The sequence below is a fragment of the Chelon labrosus genome (assembly GCF_963514085.1).
Source record: "Chelon labrosus genome assembly, chromosome: 2".
NCBI classification, from domain to species: domain Eukaryota; kingdom Metazoa; phylum Chordata; class Actinopteri; order Mugiliformes; family Mugilidae; genus Chelon; species Chelon labrosus.
In genome coordinates, this window is record NC_140338.1 from 2,729,583 (window position 1) to 2,746,160 (window position 16,578).

At 45.1% G+C, this 16,578-nt stretch overlaps 2 protein-coding genes across 5 annotated transcripts; one reads left to right on the forward strand and one right to left on the reverse strand.

The window, feature by feature from the left end:
- On the forward strand, positions 1-10,707 carry soul4 (heme-binding protein soul4). 4 transcript variants are annotated; one of them, XM_084566902.1, is made up of 6 exons: positions 1-450; positions 3,360-3,573; positions 3,750-3,835; positions 3,934-4,075; positions 9,363-9,546; positions 9,776-10,707. In XM_084566902.1, the coding sequence occupies exons 2-6, from the start codon at positions 3,414-3,416 to the stop codon at positions 9,948-9,950; spliced, it is 747 nt and encodes a 248-aa protein (XP_084423028.1). In that variant the 5' UTR covers positions 1-450; positions 3,360-3,413; the 3' UTR covers positions 9,951-10,707. The 4 variants fall into 4 exon arrangements, with proteins under 4 accessions (XP_084423028.1, XP_084423027.1, XP_084423026.1 ...); XM_084566901.1 differs by lacking the exon at positions 1-450 and adding an exon at positions 1,305-1,653; XM_084566900.1 differs by lacking the exon at positions 1-450 and adding an exon at positions 1,922-2,518.
- Positions 10,708-10,762: 55 nt separating this feature from the next.
- On the reverse strand, positions 10,763-16,034 carry eif4a3 (eukaryotic translation initiation factor 4A3). The gene is made up of 12 exons (XM_084564337.1): positions 15,776-16,034; positions 14,268-14,340; positions 14,115-14,181; positions 13,975-14,037; positions 13,748-13,880; positions 13,530-13,610; positions 13,232-13,373; positions 13,005-13,143; positions 11,401-11,516; positions 11,201-11,308; positions 11,003-11,130; positions 10,763-10,911 (listed from the first exon to the last, which is right to left on the reverse strand). Exons 1-12 carry the CDS (start codon positions 15,927-15,929, stop codon positions 10,895-10,897), a joined length of 1,221 nt encoding a protein of 406 aa, XP_084420463.1. The 5' UTR covers positions 15,930-16,034; the 3' UTR covers positions 10,763-10,894.
- Between the last annotated feature and the right edge of the window lie 544 nt (positions 16,035-16,578).

The window sequence follows — 16,578 nt, forward strand, 5'->3', positions numbered from 1 at the left end:
TAATGTTTAAGTTAACTTCACTGACTCAGGGTTGAAAAACATTCATAAACACATTTAACTGAATGACATAAACGCAGGCGATCAGCTGATCATTTAAATATCAGCTCCTCTCTGACTTCACAATGATCAAAACCGGAATCAGAATCAGAATCGGAATCAGAACCAGAACCAGAACCAGAACCAGGACTGTCCATTGACACGTATTGCCACATAGAGGAACGTTGTACTTTCAGATCAGTGACTCTGGTGGAACATGAACTCAGAACCAGAACATTAAGTTCTGAAAACGGGATGACGTCGTCGCCCTGTAGACTCTTATTTTGAAACGCCGGACACGGGCCGTCCACCGGAAACAGAGAAGAAGAAGCGGTATTTTTATTATTGTTGTTGTTGTTGTTGTTGTGATTGACGGCGCAGACTCACCTGGCGGACAGGTGCGACCCGAACACGGTAAGACAGCTTCCTGCGGGCCGAACCCACGAGCTCCCGGTTCTGACCGAACTGATTCGGTCCGGAGGCGCGTGCTAACGTTACTAACGCCGCCAACGGTGGTAGAGAAGTTCTATGTGGAGGTTGCTCCGTGCTAACGCAGCTAGCTCCACCGTGCTGAGTGCAGTCGACCCGGTTCTGTTCCGGTCTACCGCGGTCCGGTTGGTCCAGATGGAAGCTCTGAAGTCTGTAGAACTGACCTGTTCGAAGCGGAGTGGGTCGGCGGGCTGTCTGGACCGGGTCCCCGGTGACCTACTTTCTCTCCTGGACAGACATGAACCGGCTGACCCGGGACAGGCTCGGTGACCGATTAACTAAACTGATCAGTGTCGATCAGAACCGGTCACGTGTTTATTTATTGATTATAAACAAAGCCTTAACAAAATAAGAGTCGAGCTTTGGTTTACCGGAAGTGTGGCAGGATTTCAAATGAAAATCATTGTGAACCTGATTTAAGACCTGTCTGTCTCTGTCTCTCATCTGTCTGTCTCTGTCTCTCACCTCTCTGTCTCTCATCTAATAATAATAATAATAATAATAATAAATTTTATTTATAACGCACTTTACATCAAAGCAATGACCTCAAAGTGCTACAGTGCACATAAAACAACATAAAGACTTTAAAACTAGCATAAAAGAATAAAAAAGAGAGACATTAAAAGCAGTTTTAGCCATAGGCTTTTATAAAAAGATGAGTCTTAAGGCCCTTTTTTAAAAGAGTCCACAGTCTGTGGTGCCCTTAGATGCACAGGAAGAGTATTCCACAGGCTGGGTGCAGCTGAACAGAAGGCGCGGTCGCCCGTGGTTCGAAGCCTTGTCCTTGGAGGCTGGAGGAGGTTGGCCTGTCCAGTGCGGAGATGGCGTGAGGAGGAAAGGGGGGTGATGAGTTGTTTGAGGTAACCGGGGGCAGTGCCATGGAGGCACTGGTGGGTCAGAAGGGAAACTTTGAATTCAATCCTGTACTGGACAGGAAGCCAGTGAAGGGATTTGAGGATGGGTGTGATGTCGTGGTACTTCCGCACCCCCATCAGGATCCTGGCAGCACAGTTCTGGATGTACTGCAACTGCTTGATGTTCTTGCCTGGGATCCCGATGAGGAGTGCGTTGCAGTAGTCCAGCCTGGAGGAGACAAAGGCATGGACAAGTTTTTCGGCATCACGGAGAGTGAGTATGGGGCGGAGTTTTGCAATATTCCTGAGGTGAAAGAAGGAGGTTTTGCAAAGGTGTTTAATGTGAGCCTCAAAAGTCAGGTGGGGGTCCATTCTGACACCGAGGTTTGTGACTGAGGATGAGAGGTGGATGTCATGGCCGGAGAAGGTGATGCTGGTGATGGTGGATGACCGGGTCTGGTGTGGAGTGCCAACAAGAATGGCTTCCGTTTTTGAACTGTTTAGTTGCAGGAAGTTAGCCGTCATCCACGCCTTTATCTCCTCCAGGCAGGTGGAAAGTGAGGAAAGGGCTGCAGAGGGGTTTGGGTTGGTTTTGATGTAAAGTTGGGTGACCAAGGGGGAGCATGTAGAGCGTGAAGAGGGTGGGGCCAAGGACTAATCCTTGAGGGACACCACAGGTGACAGAGTGTGTGTCCGATTTAGCACCACCCAGGGATACATACTCTGTTCTGTCGGTGAGATATGATGTGAACCAGGCCAGGGTAGTGTCAGAGAGTCCAATGGAGGAGTGGAGGCGGTGTAGAAGGATGTGGTGGTCCACGGTGTCAAAGGCTGCGGTGAGGTCAAGAAGGATGAGAAGTGATGGAGAGCCAGCATCAGCCGTCATCAGCAGGTCATTTGTGACTAGGGTTGCAAAGGGGTGGAAAATTTCCAGTAAATTTCCGGTAAATTTCCAGAAACTTTCCATGGGAAGTTAAACTGGGGAATTTTGGAAATATTCCAAATTAGAAACTTTCCATGGGAATTATGGGAATTATGGGAATTTATGGGAATTATGGGATGACAATTGATGTATAAATTCTTGTATGGTTACAGAAAACCGTCTTGCAGGAGTCAGAAGAAACAGCATCAAATCTGAGGTAGCTACCACCATAATTAGCTAGCCTCTTAAATGGTCAATGAAATGAAAAATAGCTTTCATTTAGCACCTAACTTACCAGATAGTTAGCTACTGTATTAATACATTTTTATTTAATATTTGCAAGTTAAACATTAATAACGTTATAGATCAAATATATTTACCCCATGATATTATCAAAACTTACTTGACTTTATATAGTCCGCGGGCTCAAATGTGTGGCTTCAATAGTCTTGTGCTTTGAGCTCAAAAGTGTGGCCTCCAGGCTTCAAGAAATCACCTGTGCATGTGATGGAGGAATGCACAGTGCATGTAGGGGGCGTGGCCTCAATAGCCCTGCAGTAAGCGGTGTGCTGTGTGCATGTGATTGAGGAGTGTACTTGCATTAAATCTGTTTGTTTTAGCCAAGACTATGCTACAATATATTCCCCCCAACTATATTTAAGTTCCCTGTTAAGGGCCAACCTTCAATTTTGTAAATTTCTTATTTATTCCTGTTAATTCCCATATATTCCCGTTAATTCCCATCGATCAAGCAGATACAGCGGGGGGGCTGGAGAGACAGGAGCGGATGTTTTCCACTTTCATTTTAAAAAAGGAGATGAAGCTGTTACACCGCTCCTGCGTGTTATCTGAGTATAGGGGGGTCTGAGGTTTAAGGAGATGATTTATGGTTGAAAAAAGTTGCTTGGAGTTACCAGGGCTATTGTTGATTATGTGGGAGTAGAACCGGGACCGTGTGTCACTGAGGGACTTGCTGTCTGTCTCTGTCTCTCACCTGTCGGTCTCTGTCTCTCACCTGTCTGTCTCTGTCTCTCACCTGTCTGTCTTTGTCTCTGCAGGAATAAACAAAGCTCCTGTCTGCAGGTCAGAGGTCAAAGGTCACCTGCAGCATCATGGCTCTGATCTCTCTGGAAGACCTGGAGGGACTGGACGAGGAGCAGCTGGATGATGACATCACAGACAACCCTGAACCAATGGATGAAGAGGAGAGACAGCGTCTGCTGACTCACTGGCAGGCCGTGGCCAGCACCCACCAGGTGTCAGTCCCTCAAGGTGAGGGGGTGGGGCCAGCGCCCTCCTCGTTGTTTACGTTCAGTGCCCGAGAACAGGAAGTGGAGCGGAGTACTAACCCAACCTGGAGCCAAGATGGCTGCCGATGTTTGTTGTTTACGATATTTATGACTCAGTCAGAAACAGGAAGTGACCAATAACCACTTCCTGTGTTACAGAAATGACAGGACCCATCCAGGAAATGACCCGTAACAGCCAGCAGAGGGAGCCCCTCCCATTCACCTCCATCTCCTGCCACGAGAAGGTAAACATCCACCACCGCCCCCCAACAACCAACACCCAAAGGTTGTGTTCAAGTGTCAGTACCTGACCACTCACTGTCTCCCCCCCTCTACCCCTCAGATGGGGGAGGTTGTGTTCGAGGAGCGTCTGTACCCGGCCGGTCACTGGGCCTGTGTGACTCAGAGTGAAGCTCTGTACGAACAGAGCATCTCTAAAGGATTCATGAAGTTGATGCGTTTCATCTGTAAAGAAAACTCAGCAGGTACAGATGGTGTATAGATGGTGTATTGATGGTGTATTGATGGTGTGTTGATGGTGTATTGATGGTGTGTAGATGGTGTGTTGATGGTGTATAGATGGTGTGTTGATGGTGTATTGATGGTGTATTGATGGTGTGTTGATGGTGTATTGATGGTGTGTTGATGGTGTATTGATGGTGTGTTGATGGTGTATTGATGGTGTATAGATGGTGTGTTGATGGTGTATTGATGGTGTATTGATGGTGTGTTGATGGTGTATAGATGGTGTGTAGATGGTGTATTGATGGTGTGTTGATGGTGTATTGATGGTGTGTAGATGGTGTGTTGATGGTGTGTTGATGGTGTATTGATGGTGTGTTGATGGTGTGTTGATGGTGTATAGATGGTGTGTAGATGGTGTATTGATGTGTGTTGATGGTGTATTGATGGTGTGTTGATGGTGTGTTGATGGTGTGTTGATGGTGTGTAGATGGTGTGTAGATGGTGTATAGATGGTGTGTTGATGGTGTATAGATGGTGTATTGATGGTGTATTGATGGTGTGTTGATGGTGTGTTGATGGTGTATAGATGGTGTGTTGATGGTGTGTAGATGGTGTATTGATGGTGTGTAGATGGTGTATTGATGGTGTATTGATGGTGTGTTGATGGTGTGTTGATGGTGTGTAGATGGTGTATTGATGGTGTGTAGATGGTGTGTAGATGGTGTGTTGATGGTGTATTGATGGTGTATTGATGGTGTATTGATGGTGTGTTGATGGTGTATAGATGGTGTGTAGATGGTGTGTAGATGGTGTGTTGATGGTGTATAGATGGTGTGTAGATGGTGTGTAGATGGTGTATTGATGGTGTATTGATGGTGTGTTGATGGTGTATTGATGGTATATTGATGGTGTGTAGATGGTGTATAGATGGTGTATAGATGGTGTATAGATGGTGTGTTGATGGTGTATTGATGGTGTGTAGATGGTGTGTAGATGGTGTGTAGATGGTGTATTGATGGTGTGTTGATGGTGTGTTGATGGTGTATAGATGGTGTATTGATGGTGTGTAGATGGTGTGTAGATGGTGTGTTGATGGTGTGTTGATGGTGTATAGATGGTGTATTGATGGTGTGTAGATGGTGTATTGATGGTGTATTGATGGTGTATTGATGGTGTGTTGATGGTGTGTAGATGGTGTATTGATGGTGTATAGATGGTGTGTTGATGGTGTGTTGATGGTGTGTTGATGGTGTGTTGATGGTGTATTGATGGTGTGTAGATGGTGTATTGATGGTGTGTAGATGGTGTATAGATGGTGTGTTGATGGTGTATAGATGGTGTATTGATGGTGTGTTGATGGTGTGTTGATGGTGTGTTGATGGTGTGTAGATGGTGTATTGATGGTGTGTAGATGGTGTGTTGATGGTGTGTAGATGGTGTGTAGATGGTGTATTGATGGTGTGCTGATGGTGTATTGATGGTGTGTTGATGGTGTGTTGATGGTGTGTTGATGGTGTATAGATGGTGTATAGATGGTGTGTTGATGGTGTATAGATGGTGTGTTGATGGTGTATAGATGGTGTGTAGATGGTGTATTGATGGTGTGTAGATGGTGTATTGATGGTGTGTAGATGGTGTGTTGATGGTGTATTGATGGTGTATTGATGGTGTGTTGATGGTGTGTTGATGGTGTATAGATGGTGTGTAGATGGTGTATTGATGGTGTGTAGATGGTGTGTTGATGGTGTATTGATGGTGTGTTGATGGTGTATAGATGGTGTGTTGATGGTGTATAGATGGTGTGTTGATGGTGTATAGATGGTGTGTTGATGGTGTATTGATGGTGTGTAGATGGTGTATTGATGGTGTATTGATGGTGTGTTGATGGTGTATAGATGGTGTGTAGATGGTGTATAGATGGTGTGTAGATGGTGTGTAGATGGTGTGTTGATGGTGTATAGATGGTGTGTTGATGGTGTATTGATGGTGTGTAGATGGTGTGTTGATGGTGTGTAGATGGTGTGTAGATGGTGTATAGATGGTGTGTTGATGGTGTATAGATGGTGTGTTGATGGTGTATAGATGGTGTGTTGATGGTGTATTGATGGTGTGTAGATGGTGTGTAGATGGTGTGTTGATGGTGTATAGATGGTGTGTTGATGGTGTATTGATGGTGTATAGATGGTGTGTTGATGGTGTATAGATGGTGTATAGATGGTGTATTGATGGTGTATTGATGGTGTATTGATGGTGTATAGATGGTGTATAGATGGTGTGTTGATGGTGTATTGATGGTGTATAGATGGTGTATAGATGGTGTGTAGATGGTGTGTAGATGGTGTATTGATGGTGTGTAGATGGTGTGTAGATGGTGTGTTGATGGTGTATTGATGGTGTATAGATGGTGTGTTGATGGTGTATTGATGGTGTGTAGATGGTGTGTAGATGGTGTGTTGATGGTGTGTTGATGGTGTGTTGATGGTGTATAGATGGTGTGTTGATGGTGTGTTGATGGTGTGTTGATGGTGTATTGATGGTGTATAGATGGTGTATAGATGGTGTATAGATGGTGTGTAGATGGTGTGTTGATGGTGTGTTGATGGTGTATTGATGGTGTATAGATGGTGTATAGATGGTGTGTTGATGGTGTATTGATGGTGTGTTGATGGTGTATAGATGGTGTATAGATGGTGTATTGATGGTGTGTTGATGGTGTGTTGATGGTGTGTAGATGGTGTGTAGATGGTGTGTTGATGGTGTATTGATGGTGTGTTGATGGTGTATAGATGGTGTATAGATGGTGTATTGATGGTGTGTTGATGGTGTGTTGATGGTGTGTTGATGGTGTGTAGATGGTGTGTAGATGGTGTGTTGATGGTGTGTTGATGGTGTGTAGATGGTGTGTAGATGGTGTGTTGATGGTGTATTGATGGTGTGTAGATGGTGAACTGGGGGGTATTCCATCAAGCAGGCTAAAGGCAAAGTCAAGCTTAAATGGCCAAGTCTGGCTAATATGAGTGAGAGTTCGGTTCCATCAAAGAGGCTGAGATTAGCCCCAACTCAGTAACCATGGAAACTATGACTCCGGCTAAGCCTCAACCATGGCTAAGCCAGAACTGTGGCTCAGGTTTCCGTTCCATCAATCTGAGCCTCGGCCCTGTTCCACCAAGGTGGCTAATGTGAATGCCAGCCAAGTAACCATGGTAACTTATGCTGCCGGGCAAACCTGGTCTGTAGCAGGCTAAAAGTGAAGCTTAGCACCATCTATGATCAAAGAATGTCCAATAGACAGAAACAGAGACACACAACTGTCATGGAATGATAAAATAATATGTAAAACATAAAATATATAATAAAATGTATTAAAGAAAATATTTATACTAATAATTATATATTATCTATAAGTACATTAAAGAACATTATCACGAAAATAAAATAATAAAAAATAAGACACAAATAAATTAATTAATAAGATTAAACTAATTAGCCAAAAAATATAATAAAAGGAAATTGAGGCATTGAAAATAAAAGATTGAATATGTACACCAAACCACAATTAGATGTAAATGTGTAAAACCACCACCAGCACCAAGGGTCTTCCAGGACAGGACCAACCCGTTGACCCACACAGATGCGTACCTGTGGGAGAGGTACCGGTTCACCAGGCAAAGCATTGTGTATTTATGCAGTTTGCTTGAACCACACATTATGAGGGTCACTCGCCGCAGCCAGTCTCTGACCACTGTGCAGTCAGTCTGTATTGCACTGCGGTTCTTTGCCAGTGGTACATTTCTCTACAGTGTTGGTGATGCTGAGAAGTTAAGCAAGGCAACTGTTTGCAGAGAGGTAATAATTATATGTCCTCTATTCATTTGTGATTATTTCCAGCATCGCCACATATTATGCAAAGGAGTTGAGATGATCACATGGGGGTGTCCATGATGTCATATTGTCATAGGCCATGACTAATTGGAAACAGAGACAGATGGCAATGAAGTAATATATTTATTTGAATAAAGTAATTTCCATAGTTAACTTTCATATTTATACATTAAACATGACACAGAGCAAACACATTACAGGTAAGAGCAGTCTACCTGGCCCTGAAGCAGTTCCTTAATATCTACATCACCTTCCCTGGCCATCATGACCCACAGCGGATCAAGGACACATTCTATGCAATTGCAGGTTTGTGACAGTCATGTAAAATACTTTGATTAAATGTAGCCTATCATTGTCAAAAAATGTAGGCAAGGCAACTTTATATAGCACATTTTAGCACAAAGTGATTCAAAATGCTTTACATAAAATAAAATGAAAATACAACATTTCAACATATAGCATCTGGGACAAAATACAGAAGCAGCACAAATACAGCATGTAAAAACGACAGACTTAAATGAAAATGATATAAATTCTATACAATTAAACAGAGCAGTTGGCCATGTAGGAAATAAATTAAAGCTATCCCATCGATTTGCATAACAATCAGTTGATAAATGTGATGAATATCACTTTCTAACATTACTACTAGGGCTGCCAAATGATAAAATATGGAGAATTTCACATAAATTGCAGTGAAACAATAATGCTATTTTAATTATGTTCATATGAATGTTACTTATTAGGGCTGTCTTTTTGTTCTTTGGGGATTTCCTTTTAATTTTAGGGATTTGGTTGCATTAATAGGTCCACATAATTGATTAGTTTAAAACATAAACCATCAAGAAATCAATTGGTAGATTATTGTCTACATATATTTTGTCCCTTTGATGGGGGATTTATATAACACGATGATGCTGAAATACTTAATTTTCTTTGTCACTTACGCATTCAGCCTGTCGGCAATATTCTGCCACGCCACATCCCTCGCTTTATTGATTGCCGCGGTATTGCCCTTCTTTCGGATTGTGTGGCTGTAATCCTCATATACCTCCATGAGGAGGGTTTGCTCCGCTGCAGAGGACATTTCTGCACGCTTTCCCTTGCTTTTCGGCACTCGACTATAATGGGCTTTTTATTTTCCCTGTGGGCGTGCACAAGTTGAGACTTAACAGGTGAGGCTTGACTAAGCGTCAGGTGGAGCCAGCTCATTTCACTTGATGGAACGACTTGGAGCTAGATTGGGAAGTGGAGCTTAGTCAAGCTTCAAGCTTACACCTAAGTCTGGCAATTCTTAGCTACGTTGATGGAATACCCCCCTGATCAGAGTATAGAACTGTGTCCTGATGGTGTGTTGATGGTGTATAGATGGTGAACTGATCAGAGTATAGAACTGTGTCCTGATGGTGTGTTGATGTCGTGCAGGTCGGTATCTGGGGATGACGGTGCCGGTGATCAGTAACATCCAGGTGATGGCGGACAGGTGCACGTTTAACAAGGAGGTGGAGACAGCATTCTTCCTGCCAGCCCAGTTCCAAAACGAGCCGCCCCGGGCCTTTGACCCTGACGTCTCCATTGTCCACAGAGAGCCAATCAGAGTCATCGCCAGGTCAGAACCGCTTCACCGTCACTGTCGCTGAAAGGCAGCGTTTCGCCTTCAGTCTGAAGTCACATGATCAGCTGCTCAGTCATGTGACCGATCAGTCATCAGCTGATATAATCAATCAGTCACTGATCAGCTGATCCGTAAAACTTCAGCAGGTGTAAAGATGTTGTGATGTCACTAATTAACCTCTATTGCTTCATGTGACTGACGCTGCTCTCTGATTGGCCGTCAGGGTGTTCTTTGGGACGACCACCGAGGAGACGGTGTCCCACCAGGTCCGTCTACTGTGGGAGATGCTTGGCACGAGAGACGACCTCCACAGAGACCGCTACCTGGTCGCGGTGTACGAGAACCCCGGCGTGCCGCAGCGCCGCAACGAGATCTGGTTCGTCCGCCACGACCTGTAGGCTCCTCCCATCATGCCTTGCTCCACCTCCACCTCCTCTGACTCCACTCACACACTTCCTGTCTCAAAGTGGCCAATCAGCGCTGGCAACGCTAAGCCCCGCCCCCATTCCTACACAGGACCCGTTGATCCTACATGTATGTACATGTCATTAGGCGCGTTCGACTTCATGCAGATCTGGACAGATCTGACTTGACGTGATGCATGCTGGGTAGAACAAGTTAATTTTAACCAATCATATTCGAGATCTATGAGCATGACAACCCAGCATGCATCACGTCAAGTCAGATCTGCACAGATCTGCATGAAGTCGAACGAGCCTATTACGTACACGCTAAGCTCAGACATGAATGGTTCCTTTAAATCAACAACACTGACTTCCTGTTGTGACATCACTTCCTTTTACGACCACTACGAACATGTTTATACTGTAGCTGTTGCTTTGGTGAACTGGCCCTTTAAACATCTTTAAAGGACACATATTTTCATGTTACCATGGCAATGTCAGTCGGAGGCTCCACCCCCTGCCCCTTAGCCGCCATCTTGACTGTGCTAGATGCTTGACCAGGGAAGGGGCGTCAGGTCAGCGGAACAAGATGGCGGCTCATCGATTGTCAGCCATCTTGGAAGTGATCTAATCATTCTTTATTGTTTTTGCTGTGTTTGATTTATTGATCAGCGACTCTCTTCAGCTGAAAGTCATTAATGTTTTATTTTTCCTTCTGTTTGTCAAAGAAATAAAATCCTATTTAAAGATACGTCATCTCTGATTAATTAGTTTAAGGATTAATCAACGTCTGAGTCTCATTTGTTCAAACCAAAACATCTTTATTTACAAAAACAAAGCTGACGGTCAACTCTCCAACGTCAAATTAAGAAGAAAAAAAACATTAAAAACAACAGGAGGGAGGGAGGGGGCGGGGCTTCTGTGTGATGTCATCCAGGTTAGATCAGATCAGCCACTGCAGAGAGAAAACAAACATCACAGGTCAGAGGCTAATGCTAATCTAGCGTTTAGCTAACAGTAGGTGTGGCGTTTCCGTGGCAACGTACCGTTCATGGGCATCTCGTCGATCTGGGTGGAGTAGTACTGCTCGATGTCTCTCAGGATTCTGATGTCGTCGTTCTTCACAAAGTTGATGGCCACACCCTTACGCCCGTAGCGACCGGACCGACCAATCCTGGAGGAGGTGAGAGGTCAGGTCACTGAACACTGGGCTGAGGGACTACTTCCTGTGTAGGGATACATACCTGTGGATGTAGAGCTCTCTGTTGTTGGGCAGGTCGTAGTTGATGATCAGGGAAACCTGAGGAACGTCCAGACCTCGAGCCCAGACGTCGGTGGAGATCAGCACACGACTGAGACACAGACACCGGACAGTTTAGAAATCATCAGATCAATCAATCCGTCAGTCATCAAGCAATGTCTGACCAACCAATCAGAGCGTTACCTGGCTCCTGATCTGAACTCCTTCATGATGGACTCCCTCTCTTTCTGCGGCATGTCTCCGTGCATCGACGACACCGTGAAGTTGGCCTCCCTCATCTTCTCCGTTAGCCAGTCCACCTGAAACAGAGCACGGTCAGACTAACACTTCCCACAATGCTTTGCTGGACAGGACCACAGACCACATCTGGACTAAATGTTTCCTGCATCTGTGTAGACGTGAACACCTGTCGTCTCAAAGTCAGACCTTATAAATGTTTAGCCGACTCTCAATCGCATGGCGTGGGCGGGGCTTAATGTGGCGATGAACAGAAGAGTAACAGTAGTCGTAGACGGCATCGGAGTCCACTTTAGATTCAACTAGATTAGATTTTTATTTTTTAGATAACGCTTCTTGATTTATAGATAGATATGAGGATGTATTTATTTACAGCTGGTTGAGACTGAGTGACCAGAAAATTAGTACTACAGGACCTAAACACAAGGACCCAGGCACGTAGTCTACACCGGTGCTCGTCAGTCTGGCTCGCTCTGTAACAGCGCCACGCAAACATTAGTCAGCACTGTGTCTTTTTTGTTTCCACTTCCTGCAACGGCGACTGAAACTTTCGCCGAACACGAGTCGTACAAACGTCTGTATCTCCAAACCTCCTCAGTTAACCTTACAGATTCTTTACTGATCCAAAACAATCAATTCGAAAACTGCGTCAATGAAAAAGCAGCAGCAAACGGACCAATCACAGCTTTGCGCTCTATGTTGCGTAGTTGCATTTCTAGGGATGTGCACATCGGCTACGGCGCCTACGTTATCGCTGTAGCCTCTGCATCAACTTAACGCAGAAGTCTAAACTAGCTATGAATGAGACTGAAGTGAGCCAATCAGGTAGCTTTCTGTGGTTCAGAGCAGCCAATCAGAGGAGACGGTGGTAAAGAAGCTGAAACATGTCATGAATCCGTTTGGTTGTAGAAAGTTAACTCTGCTAACCGCTCGGCTAATGTATTGAATGGAAACCACCATACACGTATGCTAACCGTATTAGCATGCAGTTGGAGGAATAAAACCAACAACTTTAACGGTTAAGCTAGTTTCTAAGGCTAATGCTAACAGCAACAGAAGAACTTTGAACTGTGTGAACTGTAAATATCATCATTAATGCGTCCTTGCTTTTCTCTGTCTCTTTAAAGAGCTTCTATAAGCTAGCCCTCGTCTCAGCCGGTAGATTATCTCGTTAATTAAACAGTTAATATTGTGTAATAAAGGTTAGAAATTGTGACAATAAACTCTGGAGTTAAACTGCCCCCCGGGGACAAATAAAGTTTTCTGAATCTTAGGCTCAATTTGATTAAATGTGGCCTTCTCATCGTCTTTTTAAGCTGAAGAATAAACATGTGAGTTCTATGTTGAACCGGTTCTCAGAGGGAACCGACGAGTTTAGATCTAGACTGAAACAAGAGATTCCACAGTTTAAACATGACTCTAGTTAAGAGTCATAAGAATAAACTTATCACTGATTCAGGTTTTTGTACACATCTCATGATTCTCTGCTCTGATTGGTTGTTGGAGAATCGTATGTGTGCGTATGTGAACATGCATGCGCCGTCTCTGACCTTCCTCTTGGTGTTGCAGAAGATGACGGCCTGCGTGATGGTCAGGGTGTCGTACAGGTCACACAGAGTGTCGAACTTCCACTCCTCTCTCTCCACGGCCACGAAGAACTGCTTGATGCCCTCCAGAGTCAACTCATCACTGAGGGTGAGAGACATCCAGTCAGACAGAGAGAGGGGGAGGGAAAGAGAGAGAGAGGGGGGAGGGAGAGGCCGGGGGGGTTCCTCACCGTTTGACCAGGATCCGGATTGGGTCGGTCATGAACTTGTTGGTCATCTCCAGGATCTCATGAGGCAGTGTGGCGCTGATCAGAACCACCTGGGTGGCCGGGGGAAGGTAGCGGTACACGTCGTAGATCTGTTCCTTGAAGCCTGGACAGTAAGAGGGAACCGCGACAACGTCAGTGACGCAAGAACCACAGCAAGAACTGCTCGAACCACGTGCACCAGACTCATTCACGTTCCAATCTATTCTAGACGACCTGTCAGAACACCACAGGCTCTGTTCTGGCTCCAGGTGTGACTCACCTTTGTTGAGCATCTCGTCTGCCTCGTCCAGAACCAGCATCTTGATGGCTCTCGTCCTCAGACTCCTTCTACGAATCATGTCTGCAGAAACACAACCGCACTCAGGTAAACAGCTGATCCAGGTAGAGGACCAATCAGAGCACCTGAAGCCGGCCTCCCACCAGAGAGAGCAGTTTGTGGCAAGCGTCGTCAGGGCGACAATGTCGCAGTGAACTCACCGAACACTCGTCCAGGTGTGCCGGCCACCACATGCTGGCCGTAGTCCAGTTTGCGGATGTCCTCTCCCACGTTGGTTCCTCCGATGCAGGCGTGACACTGGACGTTCATGTAGTCTCCCAGAGCCAGCAGCACCTGAGCACAGACAATCAATCAGAAACAGCTTGACGCATAACGCCTTCTCACAGACAACTGGGGCTGGGGGTGACATCGAGGGGGGCGGGGCTACCTTCTGAATCTGTCCGGCCAGCTCTCTGGTTGGAGCGAGGATCAGCGCCTGGGTCTCCCTCACCTGCAGACGGGAAACACATCACAGCTTACACTCCTGGTCACACACAATCAGACAGATCCAACAGGGCCGACACTGACCTGGATGTCCAGACACTGCAGCACCGACACGCAGAAGGTGGCCGTCTTTCCTGTTCCGGACTGGGACCTGAACGCAGCAGATATCAGCTGTTAGACAAGACGAGGAGGAGGAGGAGGAGGGAGCTGAGGGCGATCAGGTGATTTAAGACTTACTGAGCGATGACGTCTCTGCCCTTGATGATCTGTTTGATGGCTCTCTGCTGGATGGCCGACGGCTTCTCGAACCCTGGAAGGCAAAACACTCATCAGGAACATCCTCTGGGGTTTTTAAATCATAGACACTAGGGGTGTAGCGGTAGTTATATTCATCCCGCGATGTCAAGATACAGGCGTCACGGTTCGGTGCACGCAGTCATAGGCGTATACGTCTGAGTGAGTAGACTATTAAATAAAAGAAAAAGTCGAGTCCTCACTTCAATCTAGGTAATGAGCCTAAAAGCTGCCAGCTAACGTCATTAGAATACAGAAGAAGAAAAGTAATGGAGAGTGTGGCGTTGGATTCATTTAAATCACCAGTGTGGGAACACTTTGGTTTCCTGGTGCAACATAACGGCGCAGGGACGCGAGTGCGGTACGTCGCTGGAAACACATCAAACATGCTAACACACATAAGACACACATTTTTTAATATTTTCAAGAGATTTTCAGTTTTGGTACTATTTGAAATATGTGTTTGGCAATATTGCTAATGTGAGAGTATGTTCACTGTTTACTGAAAATGTTAGTTTCTCATAATGAAGTTACCAAAGTTGCCAGTTGCTTCCTGACTACCTCAGTTTAACTCTACAAGAAATTTGTATGAACAAAATGAAAGAATGGTACGAGAACCCTCCTAATGCATTTGTTTTATGTTTTATTCTATTTTTTTTACTTTTATAACTGGAGGTGTTTTTTATTTTATTTTTTTCAATCAATTGGTGTCTGTTCAAAATAAATAAAAACACTAGTCTTATACATTTGTGGGTTTTTGTTGCTTTTCCCTCAATAGTACCGAACCGTGACCCCCACACCGAGGTACGAACCGAACCGTGTGTACCGTTACACCCCTAACAGACACACAGAAACAGTCCAACAACAACAGACCCCAGAGCAGATCCCAGTGGACAAACCAGTGGCGATGCTAACGGTGATTATAATGGCTAGCATGTCGGCGCTGCTTTCCAACTCTTTATACAGACCTCTAAACCTAAACCAGGTAGATTTACATTAGCATTCGGCTCTGAGCGAGTGTTAGCCACCTTTAGCTGATCAATAATGAGATCAGACTCAACACTATGGGTGATACTTAATGAAACATATAAATAAATCTGATATTTAACGTCTTCAATGTACACCGGAGGATAAAGACACCAGCCGTCCATCAGCCCCGATCTCCTCCTAGCTGTGAAGCATCAAAGAAGCTTTAACTGCGCAGAAGCGTTAGTACAGGATGCTAATGCTAACCGACGACCATTACAAACATTACAAAGGTCCGATTTAAAAATACACCGCACTCATAAAACTACACACGTGTATTTATATTCTTATCATTTACTTATACGCTCCAGATTACTAATATTTATTTACTTAATGTCTTCAAAAGCACTGCGGAGATGAACCGCTAGCTTTAGCATCCTGCGCTAACTCGTAAACCACGAAGGCCGCTTGGATCCCCGGCCTACCGTAAGCGTAGATGCCGCGGAGCAGGTCCTCGCGGAGCCCCATGGTGTCGAACGTAGGGGTGACGTCCACCTCCTCGCTGGTCTCAAACTCCACCTTGGTCATGTCCTCCTCCTTCAGGAGCCTCTTCCTGCCCTGCGTCCCGCCAGCAGCCATCTTTCTCAGAGTTTTTTAATTGAGACAACGACTCAAAACTTTCCGCGCGCCGCTCGTAAAGGCTGCTAACCGCTAAATGCTAGCACGGGGAAGAAAGACCGCCGCATGTGTCGCACGGATGACGTAAACAGAGGGCGACGAGATGTGTGGAGTCGTAACCGTAACATACGGGTACTGTGTGCGGGTTCGTCGTGAAAATAGTTAATGAAAAAAACACAAGGGGAATAATAATAATAATAATAATAATAAAACGATATAAAAGAAAAAAGCAGAGACGTTTGCGTGAATGTTTATTCTTTTAATTCCTTCAAAATAAAAATGAAAAAATTAGATCTGTGACTTTATTGTGAAAGAGTTACAGATTGGTTCCTGTTGTGGTTTAACTTAATTTAAGACGATAAAGGTGAAGAAGAGGAGATGACATGTCAACATGAACATGTATGAAGCTCCCTGGGTGACCGGAGACAACTCACGATGATCAGCTGTTGTGTTAATAAACTGTGGCCCATCAGAACCCGGGTCCACATTAAGAACAAGGACCACCAGCTTTAAAGGACTGAAGTTCCAGGTTCTAGGTATTTTTTTTCCCTGATTAACAGATTCACTCAGAGCCTCCACCACCGTCTGTCCTCTGGGGCTGACCTTCTAC

Excerpts from the sequence above, each read along its gene's own strand:
- soul4 (XM_084566902.1), top strand. The coding sequence starts at position 3,414 with ATGGCTCTGATCTCTCTGGAAGACCTGGAGGGACTGGACGAGGAGCAG. Across the intron at positions 3,836-3,933 it reads CCATCTCCTGCCACGAGAAG|ATGGGGGAGGTTGTGTTCGA; the intron begins GTAAACATCCAC and ends TCTACCCCTCAG. Across the intron at positions 4,076-9,362 it reads CTGTAAAGAAAACTCAGCAG|GTCGGTATCTGGGGATGACG; the intron begins GTACAGATGGTG and ends GATGTCGTGCAG.
- eif4a3 (XM_084564337.1), bottom strand. The coding sequence starts at position 15,929 with ATGGCTGCTGGCGGGACGCAGGGCAGGAAGAGGCTCCTGAAGGAGGAG. Across the intron at positions 14,341-15,775 it reads CCGCGGCATCTACGCTTACG|GGTTCGAGAAGCCGTCGGCC; the intron begins GTAGGCCGGGGA and ends TTTGCCTTCCAG. Across the intron at positions 14,182-14,267 it reads GGCAGAGACGTCATCGCTCA|GTCCCAGTCCGGAACAGGAA; the intron begins GTAAGTCTTAAA and ends TGCTGCGTTCAG.